Here is a 20,388-nt window from a genome sequence, read left to right as displayed (position 1 = left end):
GATCTTCCATTCTTGACATATTTCATCCCAAAATCTGTCTTTCATCCCATTCCCTGTCACCAGGTTGGGAGGCTCTAGCAAATTAAGCAGTAACTTATAAACATGTGAGCACAATTTTTGTATGAAAAATCATGACTTTTAATTTTTTTTGGATTTTAGAATTTTTTAGATGTCGAGTGAGTTTTTTCTTACTATGTAAGAAAAGTTATTAGCCTATATAGTAAGTGCAACGCAAGGGTAGTTATTAAAGCTCACTTTGACGGTGAAGCCGTTGTTAGAAGCTCGATAGTTTGACACAAATTTTAGTTTTTACAATATGGGGAAGTTGGCCCATTTCGTGGGTGGGTAGGCTACGTTGGCCAACTTGCCTTCATGAGGTATTATATAGAATGATAATACTAATAGACTAATTAATACGATGACTTATTTTTTCAAAATTGAAGTATTATTAAGTATCCAAAGTAAGTAAATCGCGGCTTGGCAAGTCAAAAGAACGGTTTAGCAGTTTTTGAAAAGCTGCTTTGCAAATTTTTGTATCGTTTGTCAGTAGCTTAAGCCTATTTTTGGAAGTATTTTAGGGAAAATAGTGGTGAAAAGGCTAATATGGCGGAACGGCGAGTCAGTTTGGACTAGAAGCGTTGACAGAGAATGGAATCTAGTCTAGGGAATACTTTTGGACCTAGTATCATTTTTAGGAAACCAAAGCCTTTTCATGCGGGGACTAAAAACTTTAAGAAAATACCGCATATGTTTTGCTACAATAGATTTGCAACAAGTCTGTTTTATTCAGAAGACGTCTTTATAGTTTTTTGAAGAAAACTAGGCTACATTTAACTTTTTGATAATTTTACTACCAGTATTGTTCTTTTTCCAAAGTGTTTATTAAGTGGTGCCATCAGTGGCGTACGCAGGAATTTTTTCATGGTGGGGTATTTTTAAAAAAATTGGCGAAACCATTCTAATCGTAAGTCGTAACCAACATTTACAGTAGTTCACGGCTGAAACGAAAATGGGCATAGGCTATGACAGATCATTAAACGTAGGCCTACACTTGTCATTGTGCTGATGATTAAGGCTACAAGATGGTCGAGAAAGCTTGACCAACGTCAGGGTACCTTTTTTGTTAGAAATTTGGTTAATGCAAATATGCAATGTAAATCGTGAATGCAATCCACTGTCGATTTAGAATTTGGCCGGTGTTTCTTGTGGAGTACGAAGACGTTTTTCATTTGAGTTACTTTTAAGATTGCATTTTGTAGCAAAAAGGAATTTAAAATACTCGTTGCCGTGCTTTGCTTTTACTTTGGGACAGAAAAAGGTGGGTTAAAGATGATAAAAATCTCTACCAACCCTGCGATTAATTATTATTTATTTATCAAACAAAACAAAATTTTGAAATAGGTTGTGTCTTGTTTGAAACACCCCTGAGTGAAAGCAGTCAGTTAATCTTAAAATAAACACTTTTTACGCAATCCCACGCATTTTTGTTTTAACCTAATCAATTAATCATACACTTGGAACAAAAAAACCTTTTGTATAAATTTTTTTGGGGTTGCCCTCATATTTTTCATATATTGACCCGCCTATTAGCATTTCATAGTTCTTTTAAGCGCATAACGAAACCACATTGCTGAGATCTCGAAATCAAAGAAGATAAAATAATTTTCCGCCAAAATGAAAAAAAACATTGTTTTAAAAACGTTTCAACGTAACATTAGAGTTGCTCATGCTTGGAGATGTCTAAGCAAACGCTGGAAAGTGTTGCCTTCTACAAAATGGGCTAGCCGCAGGCCCGTAGCCAGGGGGGGTTCTCGGGGTCCCTTGAGCCGAAAAAGGTCCACATTTTGGAGAAGGTGTAGTGTACATACGATCACAGGATCAGCTACCTATGATCAGCTGAAACATTCCAGATAGTTGTGAATAAACATGTTAATATATTGTTGCTTGTTTAGAACAGGGGTCCGTAAATAACTTGTTGGCGCGACCCAAAAGACAATCGTTCGAAATCTTCGCGGCCCAAAGGTTTCAGAAGCATATAATTTTGCGCAAAATTTTTTGCAATTTAATATCAATTTCAATACGGTCGTCCCCACTTATTAAGCCCACATCGGGACCGGACAATTTTGGGCTTATTGAGCGGGGGGAATTTTCTACCACTCCTATACGTTCAGTAATTCAGGAATGGACCAAATTGGGCTTAATAAGGGAGTGGACCTACTAACTGTGGTCGTCGTCGTGTAAGCCTCTGGGGCAGAGGATCTACCCTTTTACCACCCCAGATTTACGATGTTCCAGGACTACACTGGAAGGCTATTAGAGAACAGCTAGTCTTTGCTTTCATCATCCAAGACGCGCAGACCTTCCACTCCGTTCTACAGTCATTGATGATGTGGTCTTGCGGTCTGTTTCTCGGCACCACATTGACAGGAGGAGGAAGAGGCCATTCACCATTGCTGGTGCAGGGTTGAGCGGAAAATCCCGACGTCCGTATGAAGACTGTTGAGGCGCACCCATGCCTGTCTTTGTAGTGTCAGGCCTATGGAGCATGTGTCGGCGTAGCAAATGAACGAATGGAGTCTGGAAATAGGCTACGGTAGGCTACTTGACTTCCGTTCAGAATTCAATAGATGGTCTGCCCAAGTAGCCGCAGAGATGTTTTGTTCATCAGCTTCGTTGATCAGAAGTTGAGCGGCTGGCACGAATGGGTGTCTTGATTTCAGTCGACGGGGTGCTCGTTTGGAGAGTAGAGATCTTGTGGTGGAGAAGATGGTTAGGCTCCAGTGCCGTCTACTGAGAGACAAAGTGGCTTCTTCACGACGAAGATCAGCGGGTTGGATGCCAGTGAGAATGGGGAGGTTGTCCAATGTTGTGGGATGCAGGCATCTGGTCACTGCGCGCAAGGCGCTATTTATGGCTGTGTCGATGTTGTGGCAGTGAGCACTGCAGCACCAAACAGGTGCACACTGCACAGTAGCCTACTCTGATGAAGAGTGGACAAGGGCTAAGGCTGCTATACGCGAAGTGTCAGCTGGAGCCTGCCAGGCGCTTGATTAGCGCAGCGCGGGATGTCAGTTTCTCGCGCAGTGACACTAAATGGTGGCGGTATGTGAGCGATCTGTCTAGTGTCATCTAAGATATTTTGGTTCGGGGCAGAAGGACAGAGGTTTACCATTGTTCTGAATATGTAGCTCACGATCAGCTTCCCGATGTTTTAGGTGGAAAGACGAAACTCAGTAGTTCAGTACGTCAAAGAGTATATGATTGTATTTATTTTTGACATACAAGTTATATTTATAGTAAGTTTAAACCCTTTTGCGACCCATTGTGGATGGTCTCGAGTTCCAAATTTGGGTCGCAACCCACTATTTGCGGATCCCTGGTTTAGAACCTCGCATATCGTAGACAATTTAGGCTACAAGCGAATAGCAGAAATTGATATTTTGCAAAATGTGCAGTAGCTTACATGACCTTAAAAGGGCATCTGCCCCCCGCTTCCGCGCCCCTGTAGATGTGCTATTGTTAATGTGAAAATGGTTGCAGCCTATTTATTTATTTCGTTTTTGTAATGTTGACAATTTGAAGTTTGTTTTGTTTGTTGGTCTATATATTATCTACTGACACTTCCTATGTTTTGATTGCTTGCTTGGAGACACGCAAAGAAGAAAGTGTTATCAAAAGGTCCATATTTTTGGATTTGGGAACCCCCCCTTGAAAATGTCTGGCTACGGGCCTGCATCAGCGAAAAACAGACAGGTTATTCAAGCTGGTGGTGAACCTGGGTCTACAATAGCCAACAGTTTAGCTTCAAGCAGATGTAGAAAACTTATAAACAACAAAAGCAAGCAAAAATATTTAGAAATTTCGATGCCCGCTAATCAATGTTTACTTTTACGTTTCGTCGCAGATAGTTTCTTGGTTATGGGAATGGTAGGCACTTTAACATCACCCACTCGTCGAAGAGTGCCTGCTTTTCAATGTAAAATTGCTTTGTGTTTTAGTGACAATTTCTTTATAAACTCCATTGATTGCAGTCATTAAGATCCTTCTTGCACTCAGTTCAGTTGCAGAAGAAAACATAGTATTAGCAGAGGGTTGGAATCGAACCCACGAAATCAAAATTACTACTTCTCTGCCCTAACCATTAGGCAACGCTGGTTGTAGCGAAGCATTCAGTTAAATTTCTTTGTATCAAAAATTTTCGATCAGAATATCACGTGTCGAGTCACATGACTGAAATCAGCTGAATCGCGAGTACGCTTTTCGACGAGTGGGTAATGTTAAAGTGCCTACCTTTGTATCACAACACAAATACGTGTTTACAGAACTTGATTTACATAAAAACTAAAAATAATAGAGGATGGCGCATTTAAATAAAACTAAAAAACAATAGGCTATAAAAATTTCAAATATCAAGCTCAATAGGGAGGTAATCCCCACTCCCTTGCGTACGCCACTGCGTGCCATTGTTTTTTTTTTATTAGCGGTATCTTGTTTTGCGTGTCGGCCGTCGGGAATGTAGAGATGCCAGGCCCAAGTTGAGCTTTCAATGGCTTTACTTTGGGCAGTCTCCGAGCATGGTCTTGATTTTTTATATTTGTACTTGTACTTGAATTCGACCGTTTTTTGGTGCTTCAAATCAAATTGGCAGGAAATAAGAAAACTAACTTTGAACATAATTTGATAGGTTTTTTATTTAATTTTTTTGGGTGAAATTGCCAGTTTTGGACGCTGTTTGCAGGAAACAAAATTTTTATCTGGCTAACGTAAATCGTTCACATTGCGTCACGTTTCATTTATGTAATGATGATTGGCAGTTGCGTTACCATATTTCGCCGATGTTGACGTTATTGCTACAAGAAAATAAGGAAGGATCATTGCTCTCTCAAACGCTGGCGTTTCCAGATTTTCAGACTACATTTTCTCTCCAATCTTTGCTTAACTGGGATTTCAAAAACTTCACAATCTATAGTTCTTAGGCTATCTAAAACGGCCTTAGAAAATTGTTCAAATTAGAGACAAAAAGTTTTGGACCTTAAACTGAAACAGTTGTTGTCCTAAATGTGTAGGAAAAAGAAAAAATGATTGAATTGCAATTTCTGTCAAGAAATACACAAAGTAAAACTGTTTAACTTAACACTAGAACTAAAACAAACAAATAAACCAAAAGAAGCTTCTACTCAACGGCCCTAGTTAAAGAAAACGACACAAGTAGACTAAAGCCAGGGCCATTGAGAGGATATTTTGCGCCCAGTACCATTAAGATCTTGGGCTCCAAATCAAGACATTTAGCCTATAAAAAAAAAGGCACTGTATCCATAGAATACGCTGTGGTTTCTTCATCTTTATGGCCCCTTGAAAAGGTTTTGGGCCTCGCCCGCCTCGGTCTAAAAGTAGCTCCTAGACCCCTTGCCAACGCTACTGAGCAGAACAAAGCAGGCTAAGCAACTGTACCTCGCATAATACACGCAAAGAAGAACACTGCTGCAGTTCAAAAGGCATGGTAGCTAAAGGCATAGCCTATTTGTAGAGCCACTGCAATGAAATAAGGCTGGAAAAAGATGAATGCAGTTGAGGAATTTTTGAAGCGGATGTACGGTAAGGTAGCCTAAGTTTATTTGCAACGTCTGACAGCACTCATCTCCAAGACAAATTGGCTTACTACAACAACGCACGATTGCGTCATAGCTCATAGTGCAGTGAATGATGTCAACACATCCAGAACGTGATCATCAACACAAATGATAAGCAAATGCTCTGTCAGTGTGAGTGTGACTGTCTATTACTTCACCATGTTTGCACGTTGGTGGCAGCACAAAAGCAACTGCTATAGAAGATAAAACTCGGTTTTAGATCGTTCGATCATCGCGGGAACGAAAGCAGAAACTTTTGTTAGCTGGAAAAAGAGTAAAAAGTGCACTGACTAAACTTACATTGCAGACTATAGCATAGCCATAGACCTACGCAGTACGCATAGCTATTTTTGGGTTCTCATTTCTTTGTATTAAGTTGGATTTGTTGGTAGCTTACGTTACACTCCATCAAGATACAAGACAGCGTAAAAATAGTTTACGCAATGATAAACTAACTGCTGTTAACTGTTTTGTTAACAAATTTAGAAATTTTATTTGCAATTGAGTTACCAGTAAGCTAACATGTTTACTGGTTGTCAGCATTAGTTTTAAAACTAGCCTACATGTACAGCACTGCAAAACATCATTTAAAATTTAAAATTTGCTTCGTCATTCAATGCGTAAAGCTGCATATTTTCCGACCTTAAACATTATCAACAGTCTAGACTCCGAAAACTAATTTCAAACTTAAACTTTCATTTCAAGGTTTATCAATAAAAGTTTGAACAAAGTTTACAACCCAAGCAGTCAAATAGCATGCTGAAAAATCTTGTTCTAAAGCAGGGGTGTCCAACCCGCGGGCCACATGTGGCCCACGCGTTATTTTTCGAAATGACTTAGCCTACCTGTATATTATCAACTAAGTCGTTCACCTAATTTATGGCGAACCTGCATTCCGAGAAATTGGCGTTTGTTGTTTGCTTTCTTTATTCTCTATAGCAGCGGTTCTTAACCTTTTGCCTTATCGGCACCACCTTGAAATTACCAACCAGTTCTCGCACCCTCTCTTAGAGTTGGCTAAAAAGTAATAGACGCCTACAGTTCGAAAATTTTGCATCCTTTCCGCACAATCAATTCAATTTATTTTTTATTTTTGGAAAGCAACAGCAATGATGAAGTTACAGAGAAAGAGAGAGACCTTTTATTTCGTCTGTTGCGAGAATAGTATACGATTCAAATTAAACTAGGCGAATAAAAATTAATATAGGCACCATAACAATTCCACAAAAGACAGGAAGCAGCGAAAGACTCTATTAGTCATCGAGTCAGCTGTTACAAATGGAACAAAACCAACAAAAGGAAACTAAAAAAATCGTACTCACTATTCTTGCTTCAAGAGTCAGTCATTACAAGTTCTTGCTTCATTGAGGTTCATATGATATCAGAGACTTATGCAAAACACATATAGCAGTGAAATATCTTCTACACTCTGCAGTGATATAGAAAGAATGTGTCTAATAAAAAACAAAAAGCAAGCAACGCTTTTACATTTTACAAAAAATATGTCTCAGAAGAAAAATATCAGAAGATTCACAGATTGGCAGTTTTCGTGAACTCATTATTCGGCAGCACTTGCGCGAACAAGTTTTTTCGCAGATGAACCATGTAAAATCTCCTGTGGGATCACTAATTTACGATAGTCGATAACCATATGGAAAAACTCGCTTCGCATTGGTAGGCTACATCGTTCATTTCACGGAATATTGCCAAACTTGTTAGAGAAAAACAGTGCCAAACTTCACATTGAAATGTCGACGTGTAGTAAAAACTTTGTTGATTTTACTATGCCTTATCTTGGTATGATTAATTGATTATTGACACATTTCTAAGATTATAATTTTGGTGTGAGCGTTTCAAGTAGAAATTACAAGACAGCCATTTCTGAGATTACAATTTAGCAGTAAACACTCAAGTGGCCCGCGCAACCATTTGTAAACCGCATGTGGACCTTTGGCCAAAAAGGTTGAACACCCCTGTTGAAAGCCTCTGGCTATATGAAGGATGCGGTATTTTACTTTTCTTACCATTGCTTCGGTCAAGCTATAGTTGAATAAAAAAGTATTATTTAAGGTTAGCTTCAATCAATAAGCTAAATTTACAGGCCAAGTTTGTCTGCTGCTTGCCAAACGTTTGTTTTGATTTGTTAGTTGTCTTCTTTCCGTTATAATATAATTTCATAACACTAAGCTAAAGGTCAGCCTTCAACGCTCAGTTAGTGTCGGATGGTTGTCACACATCACTGGCCAAGCAAAAAGGAAACGGGTTATGTTACGTTTCAGATGACAATCTAGCTAAGGACAGACACTGCCGTGTGGTGGCTGAGTAGTTGAGATAATCAGACACTAAATTATTTATGTAGCAAGTGAGAAAATCAACAGCTATTATTGTCACAAAAAGCTGTTCATCTAAGCACGTAAATGGAACGCGTTTTTGCGAACGTTTTCTTTAGCATGTTCGTTGAGGCAGCTCTCTCTAAGTTTATGCGAAATCAAAGCAACAACTGTGCTACATTGCTGACAACAACGTAACATCATAAAATTGTGTCGCTTCGTTGATTTTCTATAAGAATTTTCCTATTTTATGATGCAGTATAATTCAAAAGGTTTTGTGGCTTCAGTTTTTACCAGAGAAGGTAGTTTCTGATTTAAGCAATAATAAGTTATATAATAAAGTCATAAAGTTTAAGTGTGTGATGGTGATTGGTGAAGTTGCGTTAAGAGACTTTTTAATCTTCAGCAAGGTATAAGCAGCTCGAGTAGGCTGCAATCAACACGTAGCCTAGACTGCCTACAACTAATTGTATCTGCAAGCAATTTACCGTAATGTTAATTGAAATCATTGCTTGATGCAAAAATGTTTTGGAAGCAGCTATATCTTCTCCTATGGAAGAACTTCATTTTGAGAAGACGTCATTTGGTAAGTTATCTTTTAGATTTTGTGTTCCCACAAACTATGCGTTTTCATCAAGTTGATACAGCTGGAAATCACATAGTAATATTTCAAATGAGTTTGTTTAGTTATTTCAACTGTGCGTGTATAAAATCTGCTAATTAGCCTACAGGTTAACATTCCTCTACACTGCGTACCTTCAGTGCTTCTGCACTCATCTTGCTCACGTTTCTTTAATGAAAGCGAAACGCGGTTTCCATGTGTGAAAGTAACATATACACAATAATTTATATAATAGCAATAGGGACTTATAACCAGGGTTGTGGAGTCGAGCGAAAAATATACCGCTCCGACTCCTCGGTTGATAACTGGCCGACTCCAGACACGCCAAAATCCTCCCCCCCACCACTGCACAGCTCTGCTGATAACCACGCTAATTAGGATGTACTGTATAGACTGCTGTCACAATAAAGTCTGTCGCCTGCATAGCCGAGTGGTAAGAGCCCTGGTTCGACACCGCTTAAGAGCATGCGGCTGTGTCTTTGGCAGGACACTTAAAGGCATGCCTGAAGGTGGACATGAAGATTGGCTTCCTTCCCGTCCACTTAATCTAAATCTTCAACCACTGGGCGTAAGCCTGGATACGACAACAATAAAATTTGTTGAATACACTCGACAAGTTCGGCTCACCGCTCACCAAGATGATACCTTGACTATTGCTCGTGATAATTATTTTCAACTGTTTAGGTACAAACCATCGTTGAGATTGTGTGGCCTCTCATTTTGTTTGCATTGCTTGTTGTTATCCGCAAAACTTTGACAGTGGAAAACTTGACAGAATGTAAGTAACTGCATAAATAAGCCATGATATACGCAGGCCCGTAGCCAGCCGGGGGCCAGGGGGGGCCTCGCCCCCCTGGCAAAATCCCAACATTCTCGAGCAACAGCTACAATTATAATGATTTTGACCATCTTTCCCGTTGCAGAGCTCCAACCTAGGCCCAATTAACTACAATTGTTTTGTTTAGTTAACAGCTAAGATGATTAAACAATTTCGCCCCCCCCCTACCCCCTCCTTTGGCAACCTCAACATGTTCAATTCAACCAAGGCCAACACGTGTTAGGTTGGTAGAAAAATTGTCAGAAACTGTGCAAAATAAAAATCTTTTGGGAAAGATTAGGCTAATAACCTAACAAAGAGGGAATGGTTTTCCAGCAGGCCTACAAACCGGTACAAATTAGGCTATTTGATATCAGTGGTCGCTATTCTCGGTACCAGTGGCATAGCCAAAGGGGGGTTTTGGGGGTTACAACTCCCCTTTGGCACGCGTTTGACGTCACAATATTGAGAATGGTGCTTTCAGTCTCTATGTCTGTAAAACAAAGTTAGCCTAATTTTAAACGAAACTGCATTAAAAGAGCGAGTCTTTCCAATACCAAACATTCAAATATCTCAGCCAGGAATTAGCAACAAGAAAACACAGAACTTAGCTTTTACCGAAAAATGCCGAAGAAAACATGATCTTATCCTTTTGCTATGCCACCGGACAGCACCATTTTACAGTAATATTCATGCCCAAATTTTTTGTTGAAAATGCTCTTAGAATTTGACACTCAATTTGACACATAAAAAAAAAAAAAAAAAAATGCACCAAATTCAAAGTAATTTTTCAAATTTTTCTGGGGGAAGCCCCCCAGACCCCCCGCATCTGGGTGTCAAACCCCCCTCCGCTTTCAAAATTACTGGCTACGCTACTGCTCAGTACCATACCTAAATGCTAAGGATCAGTGATAACCAATTTGTGTAGTGATAAAACAAATTTGTGCAGTGATAAATTGCAAAAATGTGCAGTGGTAAAGCGAGTGGATTTTGAAGGCAACACATACAAAATATAAACCCGTAATCTTTTAAGCAGTGTTCATTTTTTTTCTTCAATCCAATCAGTGGAAATCAAATTTGTTTCTAATTTTCTGATATGTGAAGTGTTCATCCTTGAAGCAGATATTGCTACATTTGGATCTAGCACTGCCGTTTGTGAGTGTGGATTCTCAGTGTTAACAAGGGTTGACGCTCCCACTAGACATGGCATGTTACAACCAAGACAGGCAAACCTGGTGCTTATGGCCTTTGAACATTCTGTATCGAAATCTATCGATTTAGACTTGTTTGTGAGACGGTTTGCATCCAAACATCGGCGACTGCAATTGCAATAGACTAGCTCACGGGTGTGTAGGCGGAATGTAATCATATATACCAAAATCCTCGGCACTATACCTTCTTCGAGCCAGTTAAAGTTTTTTTTCGTAACAAGTACCGCTATTTATATAACAAGTCAACAATTGCTGTGATGTTGGTCATTGTAATAGGGTTGCCGTGATTTAACTAGCGGATAAAATAAGAGACCAGTGTTGGTCTTAACACTAATCTGATATATTGCAATTTTTGTGGATACCGGTATTTAAAAGGCTAAAATGCCAAAATCATTTACATTTTTTTGGCCCCCCCTAACAAAAAGTTGGCCCCCCCTTGCTCTGCGGTCTGGCTACGGCCCTGGATATACGAGCAGGTAGCTGTTGTCGTAAATATCTGCAATTTATGCTGTTTCACATTGTTTCTGTTCATTAAAGGTTAAAAGTAAACCATTGCTGATTCAAATTAACATTCCAGTACAAAAACTAATTTTTATTTCATTCTTATTTTTGTTAAATTTATCTTAAATCACTTTTTGTCAGGTCACTACCCAGCCCGTGCAATGCCATCAGCCGGAGTCTATCCGTGGTTAAAGAGTTATTTGTGTGACATAGACAACCCATGCTTCAGTGCGCAAGTACCGTCTGAAATATCTGGCCAAATCAACTCACCGGAAGTGACGCCCAATGGTTTGCCCACGTGAGTCTTGTGCAGTTGTTAGCCTAATATTTTTCATCTCATAAGTATTACTATTTTTAGTCTAATAACTAGGACCATTCTCATTTTGATTTAATTATTTTAATGTGTTTTTGCCTTAGCTAACAATTTATTGTCCCGTTTAAAATGAGTTTTTATGCACCAAGTTGTGTAAAGACATTTCACGATAAATTAGAGATATTATTCACATTGAGTGTCAATCTTCAATAAGAATTCGATTTTATTGCGTGACAGTTACGTTTTCACTTTTCATATAGCAAGATTGAAAACATTTAAGGCGCTTTTATAATAAACACACGAGAAGTGGCAACGATGTAACAAGGTGAACACTTCATCGAAGATCTGTCACAACGCATTGCTTTCACAGATTTATGAATTAAAAGACGTTTTATAAAAGTATTGTAACTGTAAGAGTATTTACAATGCTATGCAATTGCTCAAAAAAAACAAAAACAAGTAGGCTAGCTTGATTTGTTCTTTTGCGAGTAAATTTTGATTAATCACATTTTCTCCAAATTTTGGCTTTCTAATTTTAGCAAGCTCTACTTTCATCATGGACATTCATTTCACTCAGTTAGATTTTGTAGCACATAAAAATTTGGATTAATTTTATGCATCAAGCCGTTTATACACTCTGTCCTAGACTAAATGCATTGTCTTTTATTTTTATTTGTTTTGCTTGTATAACAAGTCGAAATGGTTCTTTATTTTAGCACTGCAGTGGCACTGAGTGATTTGCTTTCGCTGGTGAGGACCGATACAAGTCTAATTAGCAACGTAACTGCTATCTCCAGTGATTTGGAAACTTTGGCCAACATAGCTCCATACTTTAGTGGAAACACGGGTAAGAAAGGATGCACGGTGTATTCAACAGATCCCAAAGCCTAATCTTCAAGTGGTTTCTCATCTAAAACTAAACAACCTGCTTGCAAATACGACCAGATGTTTATTTTATTTGCGATATTGACTTTTAGGTTTGATTTCAACTACAGCCTGACATAAATATCTTGATAAATATCCACCCAATTGTCTCAAACCGACATACTTGCTGGTTGTTGACGCTGTTCCATGTCACCAGCAATCGTTATTCAACTCCAAACTCTTCACAAACATGCTCCTACCCAAGACTTCTTTTGAAACTTTGGCTTGCGGTTGCAAGTCAAATGCGATTTGCGTGAAGACGACTCTTTAATGCAAAAATATCAGTTCAACGGCGAACTGATTGTTGTTGTTTTGTTTTTTTTACTGCTTCTGATTGTCTTATTCGATTTGTGGTCTGATCAGAATTCCTATTTAAAAAAAGCGAGAGCAAGTTTAGACAAATTAACAAACATTATGAATGTGGCTGCACAAAATCTAAATTGGAGAATAGGTGTAAGATAGCACCTACTTCAAACCATAGCTTCCTTTTGTAAACTGGTCTTGTTTCCGAATATCAGGTTTATTTTTCGTTATATAATCTTTTGTCTTTACTGACAAGCATCTCAGTTTTAGTATTGTCATCTTGTGTGTGTGACTTTCAATTCATTTGGTTGTCAATTCATGGACGTCGGGTTTGAGATTGTTTCCTATGAAACATAATCTTGTAAGCATTTGATGAAAACAACTCCATGGCCTTTTACAGTGTTTTTCATTTTTCATCCTACGAGAATGACGTATGTCTGTTGTTCAGTACGAAATTGATCTTTTGATTCAACAGCAGACGACGCTGAATTGCACAATCCTGCTTCACAAATATATTTTTCACCAATACTTGCAAAGTGTTGTATTTGTTGATATGAACAATGACTTTGCAGCTTTACAATTGTTGTGTGACTAAAAGACATATTTAACTCAATTGAGGCATTGAAAACCATAAAAAATATTTTTGTTGGGCTTTGTAGTTCTGCAGTTACATATTTCATCATGATATTGACATAATTCCTGGGTTTTAATTTACTTGTTCACAAATTTTGGTTGTTGCAATTTGTGAAAAATTGGTTATTGATGTCAGCCACATTAAGTTCACCATTAAGTGAATACAATATCCTTTCTTATTTGTTGCAGTGACTCAATTGGGTTAAATACGTCTGTTAGTTACATAACAATGAAAAAGCTGCATTTTCGTAAATGTGTTGCGTTTTGGTTGTAAGCCTATATGTAAATGTGAAAACAAATGAACATGTCTTAACAAAAGTTTAGTTGTTGTTTGCGAAATTGGTTATTGATATTCACCACAGTAAGTTTACCATAAATTAAAAATAACTTTTTTTCAGTTGCACTTTCGTCCCTGTTGACGAGCTCGGCAACGTACAACAACTTTTTAACAAGTCTCTCTCTTTCAACATCTGTTGCTAATGCCATCGTAGCGAGTACTTTGACATTTGAGCAGGTTAGAGTAAACTACTACCGCTCACTGATGCCAAAGTGAGCAAATGAAACAAAGAAAACCTGGTTCAGATGTTTCGTTTGCTCAGTTAGGCTATAGTTTAACAGAGGAACTTTTTTATCAAAATTGTTTGTTGATTGACAAGTAGTGATGTTGCTTCTAAAAAGTTGTTTTAAATACGTTTTTAAAACATTGGTGTCTCGTAATTAGTTTTGTAGTATTTGCATCCCATTATGAAAACTGTGAACCTACTGAGATCATTGATGAAGATATTTTTATTATTATTCATTTTGCATTATTTTTTCCAAAGGCGTCCCGCGATATACCTACGTATTTCTTCTGTTGTTGACTGATTTTACCTATGTTTGCTGTAATTAGCTTAAATTAAATTAAGAAGTCGAAATGTAAAAACTTGCTGAAGCCAAAGCTCAGCTTCCACGCTTTATTTTGGTAAAATTAAGATGTCTCAAACTTATTTTCACAAAATTAATCTCCAACATAAAAGTGTGTTATTTTAGGCATTACAGCTCCCAGAGGTCTTGGGTCAACGCACAATTGTTTGCAACGCAATGTCATTATCGAATAGTCTGCCCATTGCCACCCCAAGCAGTGCAGACCTTGTCTTCAATGCACTGTGTGGCCTCACAGACGCTCAGCTCACTTCCCTTTCAAGCACAACCTCACAAAGCATGCAATCTACCACAAATGTGCTGCCTATGTACTTGGTATGTATGTGCGACCAACCAAAAAGACGCAGCGAGTCCGCAAGTTGCTAACGTTAGTTTTTCTGTGCAGACTCGAACGTTAACCCTAGCGGAGAGCTCTGCTTTAACAAGTCTTGCTCGCTACAGCACAGAAGTTCAAGTTTTACAAAGTCCACTATCTCTATTGCAACAAGCTAGCAGCACATCTTTGCTGACGTCACTATTCGGCTTCGACGCTGCCTCTCCAACTGCATTCACTGTAAGTTTTCCCTTGTAAACCAATAAAAAATTTTCAACAGTGCAAACATGATATATTTTAATAATAGGCCCACCTAAAATATTTCTATCAATTTGATTCGTTTGTCGGTTTGGCAAGGTCGCAGGCCTAGAATAATCGGTTGTTCAAGAGGACAAGAGCACAGTCATTGAGTACAATATTTAATAATATAAATATTAGTGTGTTGTTGCTCTATGAATTACGTCTCTGGTAGAGCGTTCATGTTTGTGTTGTGTTATTTTTATTTGTTACGCCTATATACAGTATTCTCATCCTTAATATTTTGTAAATATTACTTTTACTAAGTTAGTCAATTGTCTTGTTACTTTGATGGAGATAAAACACAAACCCCGCCATTTTGAAAGTTGTTTGGAAATCAAGCTCAGATCTCTAAAACCTGTCTCAGGCATAGGCTACTAACCAGTCGGGCACTAAGCTCATATTTAAGAGTTTACTATATCAAAAAAGTTTACTGTAACTAATTTCAAGTTTTTCTATTTCAAATGCAAGCAATTAGCGACATCCACATCTAAGGCTTACGTTTTTTACAGAACTTTTGTGGTCACCCCGAGGTGAAAATAACAGGAGTTTCTGTGCTATTCCGCACTGGAGTGAGCGAAATATTTAACGGATCAGCGTCCAGTCTAAATGTTAGGTAAGAAAAAAATAGTACAAAGTCTATTATTCTATTCCACTAAAAATGCTTGTTCAAAATAGTATCAATTTTAAGCTTGTTATAGTTTTTTTAAAACCATTTTTGGTGAATATTGTAGGCTACCACTTTTTTAAATCTGAAATAACAATTGTTGCTTTAGACAGGGGTCGGCAACCTACGGCCCGCGGGCCGGATTCGGCCCGCCAAGCAAAATTATCCGGCCCGCAGCATTTTTGCAAATTGTAGTTGGCGGGCCAAAACGAACATCCCATTATTTTATGCTGCCATTTGGTTTTACATAACCGAATTAAGATTACTAAATGTTATGTAAAACTTTCGCAATTTTTACTTTTCCATATTTATCCGTAACGCTCACTTGTAATCACGTAGCCTGTGTACTTATGCCGCAACAATGCTTAGTTAGGGCATTGTCGCCATTTTGAATTTCCTTGATATTTTTTCTCTGCGAACTGCATTTTAGAGAGAGCGACGTTGCAGGCCTGACAGATAGTTTGATAGATTTGAAGTTTTAAGAATTAGTTTGTTTGAAGGTTGATAATTTAGAAATATGTGTAACTTAGGAAGCAGGAATTGGCCTTTTTAGTGACAGCCGGTCCAGACTTTTAAATTACTTTATTTTTTAGAGTTATAATTTACTCCCAGTTCCATTTTTCCGTTTTTTTCAACAAGTGATTCTTGTCTTTGAAGAATTTGCTGCTTGTTAGAATCCACCAAGCATAGGAAATTATCACAAAGCGCCTTTGTACCCGCGACCTATCGATCACGGGTCGCTTTGTTATAGTAAACTAGGTTTGGGGCAAAATTTAGCTTAAGCTTGCAGAAGGTAGCATCAAGGTACTTGGCAGTTTCACCTTGAAGTCCGGTTATATTAGCCTATTTACTGCATGCTAGTTGCAGGCTACATGAGTTGCGTTAGTAATAGTCAATTAACCGTATATTTAACGGCAAGTTGAGAACACAACTTACTGATGACCACTTGCAAGATGTTATGATTCTTGCCTCATCCAAACTATCACCTGACCTTCAGAAACTTTCTAGCAGGAAACAACATCAAATATCACATTAATGTTGTGCTGTCAATAAATAAAGTACTTGGTGTTTTTCGTTACCAATTGTTACTAATTTTCTTTATATTAATCTATATAAGCCTATAGTAGCTAAATATGGAGATACTCTGATAAGAACGCCAATTTTAACAATATTATGAAAAGTAAAGAAAACGGAAGTGCAAATGGAAAACTTGTACGGCCCGTTGATATCTGCGCAGTTTTGTTTTGGCCCGCGACTGAAGAAAGGTTGCCGACCCCTGTGTTAGAAGTTTAGATTGCTTGTAGATTGTGAACTAACACTTGATCATATATTTACAGCAATTCAGAATTTTGTTCTAATTTGGTCGGAATATTTGAAAACAATCCTTTGTACACTGGATTTTGGAATGCTGTCAAGCCCCTGATATATGGTAAGAATTCTAAGAATATACAGTACTTTGACGCGTGTAGGTATCAAAAGCATGTTACATTGAAAAGGTTGTTGTAAGCCAATTTAGTGATAAACGTAGCAAGGATAAACGAAAGTGCTATCAGCTCAAACATTTTCTTTGGGATTCTAACTGTAGAAACATTTCTAAGCTTTTCAACAACAAATTGAGCTCAACTGGCAATTTATGACGCAGGTAAGATTCCATACTACCCGAACTCTGCATTGGTGCAATCAATTATTCAGCACGCCAACTCGACCTTCAGAACCATGGAGACTATAATCAGTTTTGGCGAAAACTGGCAATCTAGTTTTGGCCAAAGTCTGTACGATACTTTTGACAGCGGCGCAACAGCAACGGCAGTTCGGGTATGTGGTTAAATAGTTCTATAAATACGTAACTGTGTATTTCTGTGTTTAAATGGAAAACACTGTTGTCTCATTTTGAAATGAAGGCTGTTGGCTTTTAGTTGAAAGCGCATTGAAACTGCATAGCCGTACGAGCCAGGGGGGCAGTCCCTGTTGTCAAAAACGCCGCATATTTGGGCAAAAAGATACAAATATTTGGGAAAATTATGTTACATAAAAAGCTAGAAACTGCCTCCTTGATTCTTTTATGAAATCGTTCAAATCAATATGTTTATTTGGACACCAACAAAATATCCAATTGACTGAATCTGATTAATCGTTCTATAAAACTGTCCTAACAAACATGTTAAATTTGGGCACCATCAAAATATGAAATTGCCTGAATCTGATTAATCCATCTATATGAATCTGTTGAAATCATTACTTGAGCACTAACAAAATATGAAATTACCTAAACCTGATCGGTCTTTCTATGAAATTGCCCAAGTCAATATGTTAATTCAGGCACCAACAAAATATGAAATTACCTGAACTTAATAAGTTTTTCCAATAAACTGTCCAAATCGATACGTTAATTTGGGCACCATCAAAACATGAAATTACCTAAATCTGATCAGTCTTTCTATGAAACTGTCCAAATCAACATGTTCATTTAGGCACTCATTTTCTCAAGCTCACTACAAATAGCTACTGTATATTAGGGCAATTTCAATAATACCACCCATATTCGGACAACTTTTCACTGTGCCCTCCCCCAAATATTTTAGTCCTGTACGGTTATGATTGACTAATGATTGCAAATGGCCTATGAAGCAGTGTCATGACTAGCCTACAGTTCTGTTACCATGGTCAATTTAAAAATTATAGAAAAATTCTGATTAAGTGTAGGTCTACAACTACAATTTCAAACATTTGGTGTAGTTTTGGTTGAAATTTACCAAAAAATCCGTTATAGGCCATTATGTCTTGTAGTAGGAAAAATTTTCTAAACAATCTAAGCTATTGATGTCATGAAATGTTCGACGTCATGCCTCCTACCGATTACTTTTTTTCTAAAGAATGTACTGGCGTCGTCTGCGACTTTAAATCTGCTCGCCGCTCAAGTGAACCTCCCTGTAGCATCCCTGGAGCAGCTCAAAGCTTTCATAACAAACGATGACGACCCTGATGATTCTGTTACAACGTGGAAGGATCTCTATCGCGACTTGGACAGTGCACTTACAATAATTGCAAAGGTAGATCAACGCTCACACAATCGGCTGTTTTTAATTCCAGTTTCTAAGGCTATTCTGAGCTTTTTTTAATCTTTTTTCAGTAAGACTTGGCGCTTTTATTAAACTTGTGTATTTCTAGGTTCTGCGATGCATTGATCTCGACAAGTTTCAAGGTTTTGACTTGGAAAGTGAATTCATCTCTCATTCGTTAAGCCTTGTCAACAACAACTCTCTGTGGGGAAGTAAGCTGTTAGATTTTGTCTATTTCTGAATCGCTTAAAATATCCTAGGTTCCAAAATGAAAGTTGCAAATGTTCTACAATTTTACTAAGTTATTTTTACATCGTTCCAACGTATCGTAACGTTAAAATTTTCTTTCTTTACATTTAGCCACTTTTTTATTCCCAGGCGTCGCGTTTATGAATCCCACACCAACTGACGTTTCTTTACCTCCCATTGTTAGATACAAGATACGGCAGGACCCCATAGTATCAACAAGGACAACACAAATACAAAGCTTGTGAGAATTGTTTTTCTTATACAAATATCACCAATTTATAGCTAACGGTCGGTTTTAAATTGATTTTACATTTTCGCTTAACTGCTATTCTGTGTAGAATGGTAGATAAGATGTAGGCCTATAGCATAAACAGAAGCCATTTGCTAGATAGTTGTTCGGTGTGGCTAATGGTGGAAGGAATGTTTGGACAACACTTTTATTGCTCAATTCAAACAGTTTGTGGGTCCCTGGAGCAGAAGATACGAACAGAAGAGTGAAATACTTCGACAACGGATTTGTGCATATCCAAGACATTATTGAGAACGCGATTGTTCAAACTGCGTCGGGTAGCAATGCGTCATCCAATTCTATATATAACTTGGTATTTGGAAAGTATCTGCATGAAATGCCTTACCCTTGCTATACAAGAGACACGTAAGATATGCTTTCTGACAATATGATTTCCTGTAGTTTGAGATTTTGTTTACATTTTATTCTTTAAATCTTGTTGCAATAGCTTGATAGGCTACACATTGCATTCAGCCTTTACCTTTGCATTTAGCAGGTAATTTAGTTGACATTGATTCTATGTCCTAGAATATTCCGTCGTTGAAATTTCATTTTTAGTGTGTTTTTCGATATGTTGCTGGTCGTAACGCAAAGTGCAGTTGGAGGTGGCACTAAATTATGATTCTGGAAGAGAAAAATTTATTCAAGCTAAAGTTCTCGTCTCGAATCAGTGATTATAAGGTTACGTCTGCCATAGCGTATCAAAGGATATCATTATCGTCAAATTACTGGCCAGGCGACGATATTCTTACACACGTCATTATATAACACTGCGAGCAAAATTCACGCAGACTTCTGCTATATCTGGCTCCAATGATGTCACTTTTGCTTACACTGGCGTGGATATACACCGTGGCTATGATCATTAAGAGCATCGTGTACGAAAAGGAACAACGTCTAAAAGAAGTAAGTTTGCTCTGGGCTGGCCGCTTCGTGTTAAAAATATACAACCACTGCACAAAGCTTAGCCGACCATGAATACCGCAAGCCTAAAATTGACAACGTTTGATACTTAAGCGAAGGATAAAGCTTATATGTTTTTTAAACAGTTTTTTTTAGTAGCAATTTATCATTGATTGCTGCTTTATCCAGCTTTTCGGCCACAACCGACACTTGAAAATAGCACTTTCATAATGTTTTACAAAGTGTGGCATTTTATTAGTTTCCTCATAACTCTCAGTGAAGCTTTACAACTTTTAATTTCCTTCTTTCTGAATGTTACCTGTAGGCTACGTTACGGTCTTTCGGATTACAGGTATTTTAGTGTATCTGACTGCGTCTCTCGCACTAAGTCAGGGGTGTCAAAAGT

General features: G+C 38.0%; 1 protein-coding gene across 3 annotated transcripts in view; it reads left to right on the top strand.

Annotated features, from left to right (window-relative positions):
- Positions 1 to 8,374: 8,374 nt before the first annotated feature.
- Positions 8,375 to 20,388, top strand: part of LOC145778912 (phospholipid-transporting ATPase ABCA1-like) — a 71,519-nt gene continuing 59,505 nt past the window's right edge. For all 3 annotated transcript variants that reach the window (XM_082590503.1, XM_082590505.1, XM_082590504.1), the window contains exons 1-15: positions 8,375 to 8,546; positions 9,267 to 9,360; positions 11,253 to 11,409; positions 12,141 to 12,271; positions 13,683 to 13,798; positions 14,314 to 14,520; positions 14,591 to 14,758; positions 15,328 to 15,431; positions 16,820 to 16,911; positions 17,125 to 17,297; positions 18,356 to 18,532; positions 18,651 to 18,753; positions 18,920 to 19,031; positions 19,248 to 19,445; positions 19,871 to 19,985. In XM_082590503.1, the coding sequence (XP_082446629.1) occupies positions 8,484 to 8,546; positions 9,267 to 9,360; positions 11,253 to 11,409; positions 12,141 to 12,271; positions 13,683 to 13,798; positions 14,314 to 14,520; positions 14,591 to 14,758; positions 15,328 to 15,431; positions 16,820 to 16,911; positions 17,125 to 17,297; positions 18,356 to 18,532; positions 18,651 to 18,753; positions 18,920 to 19,031; positions 19,248 to 19,445; positions 19,871 to 19,985 (2,010 nt within the window). In that variant the 5' untranslated portion in view covers positions 8,375 to 8,483. The remainder of the gene's footprint in view (positions 8,547 to 9,266; positions 9,361 to 11,252; positions 11,410 to 12,140; positions 12,272 to 13,682; positions 13,799 to 14,313; positions 14,521 to 14,590; positions 14,759 to 15,327; positions 15,432 to 16,819; positions 16,912 to 17,124; positions 17,298 to 18,355; positions 18,533 to 18,650; positions 18,754 to 18,919; positions 19,032 to 19,247; positions 19,446 to 19,870; positions 19,986 to 20,388) is intronic.

This window comes from Aplidium turbinatum, chromosome 10, assembly GCF_918807975.1.
Source record: "Aplidium turbinatum chromosome 10, kaAplTurb1.1, whole genome shotgun sequence".
In the NCBI taxonomy this organism is placed as follows: Eukaryota; Metazoa; Chordata; class Ascidiacea; order Aplousobranchia; family Polyclinidae; genus Aplidium; species Aplidium turbinatum.
Note: the sequence above shows the minus strand (reverse complement) of the source record. Positions and strands in the feature narration are given on the sequence as shown.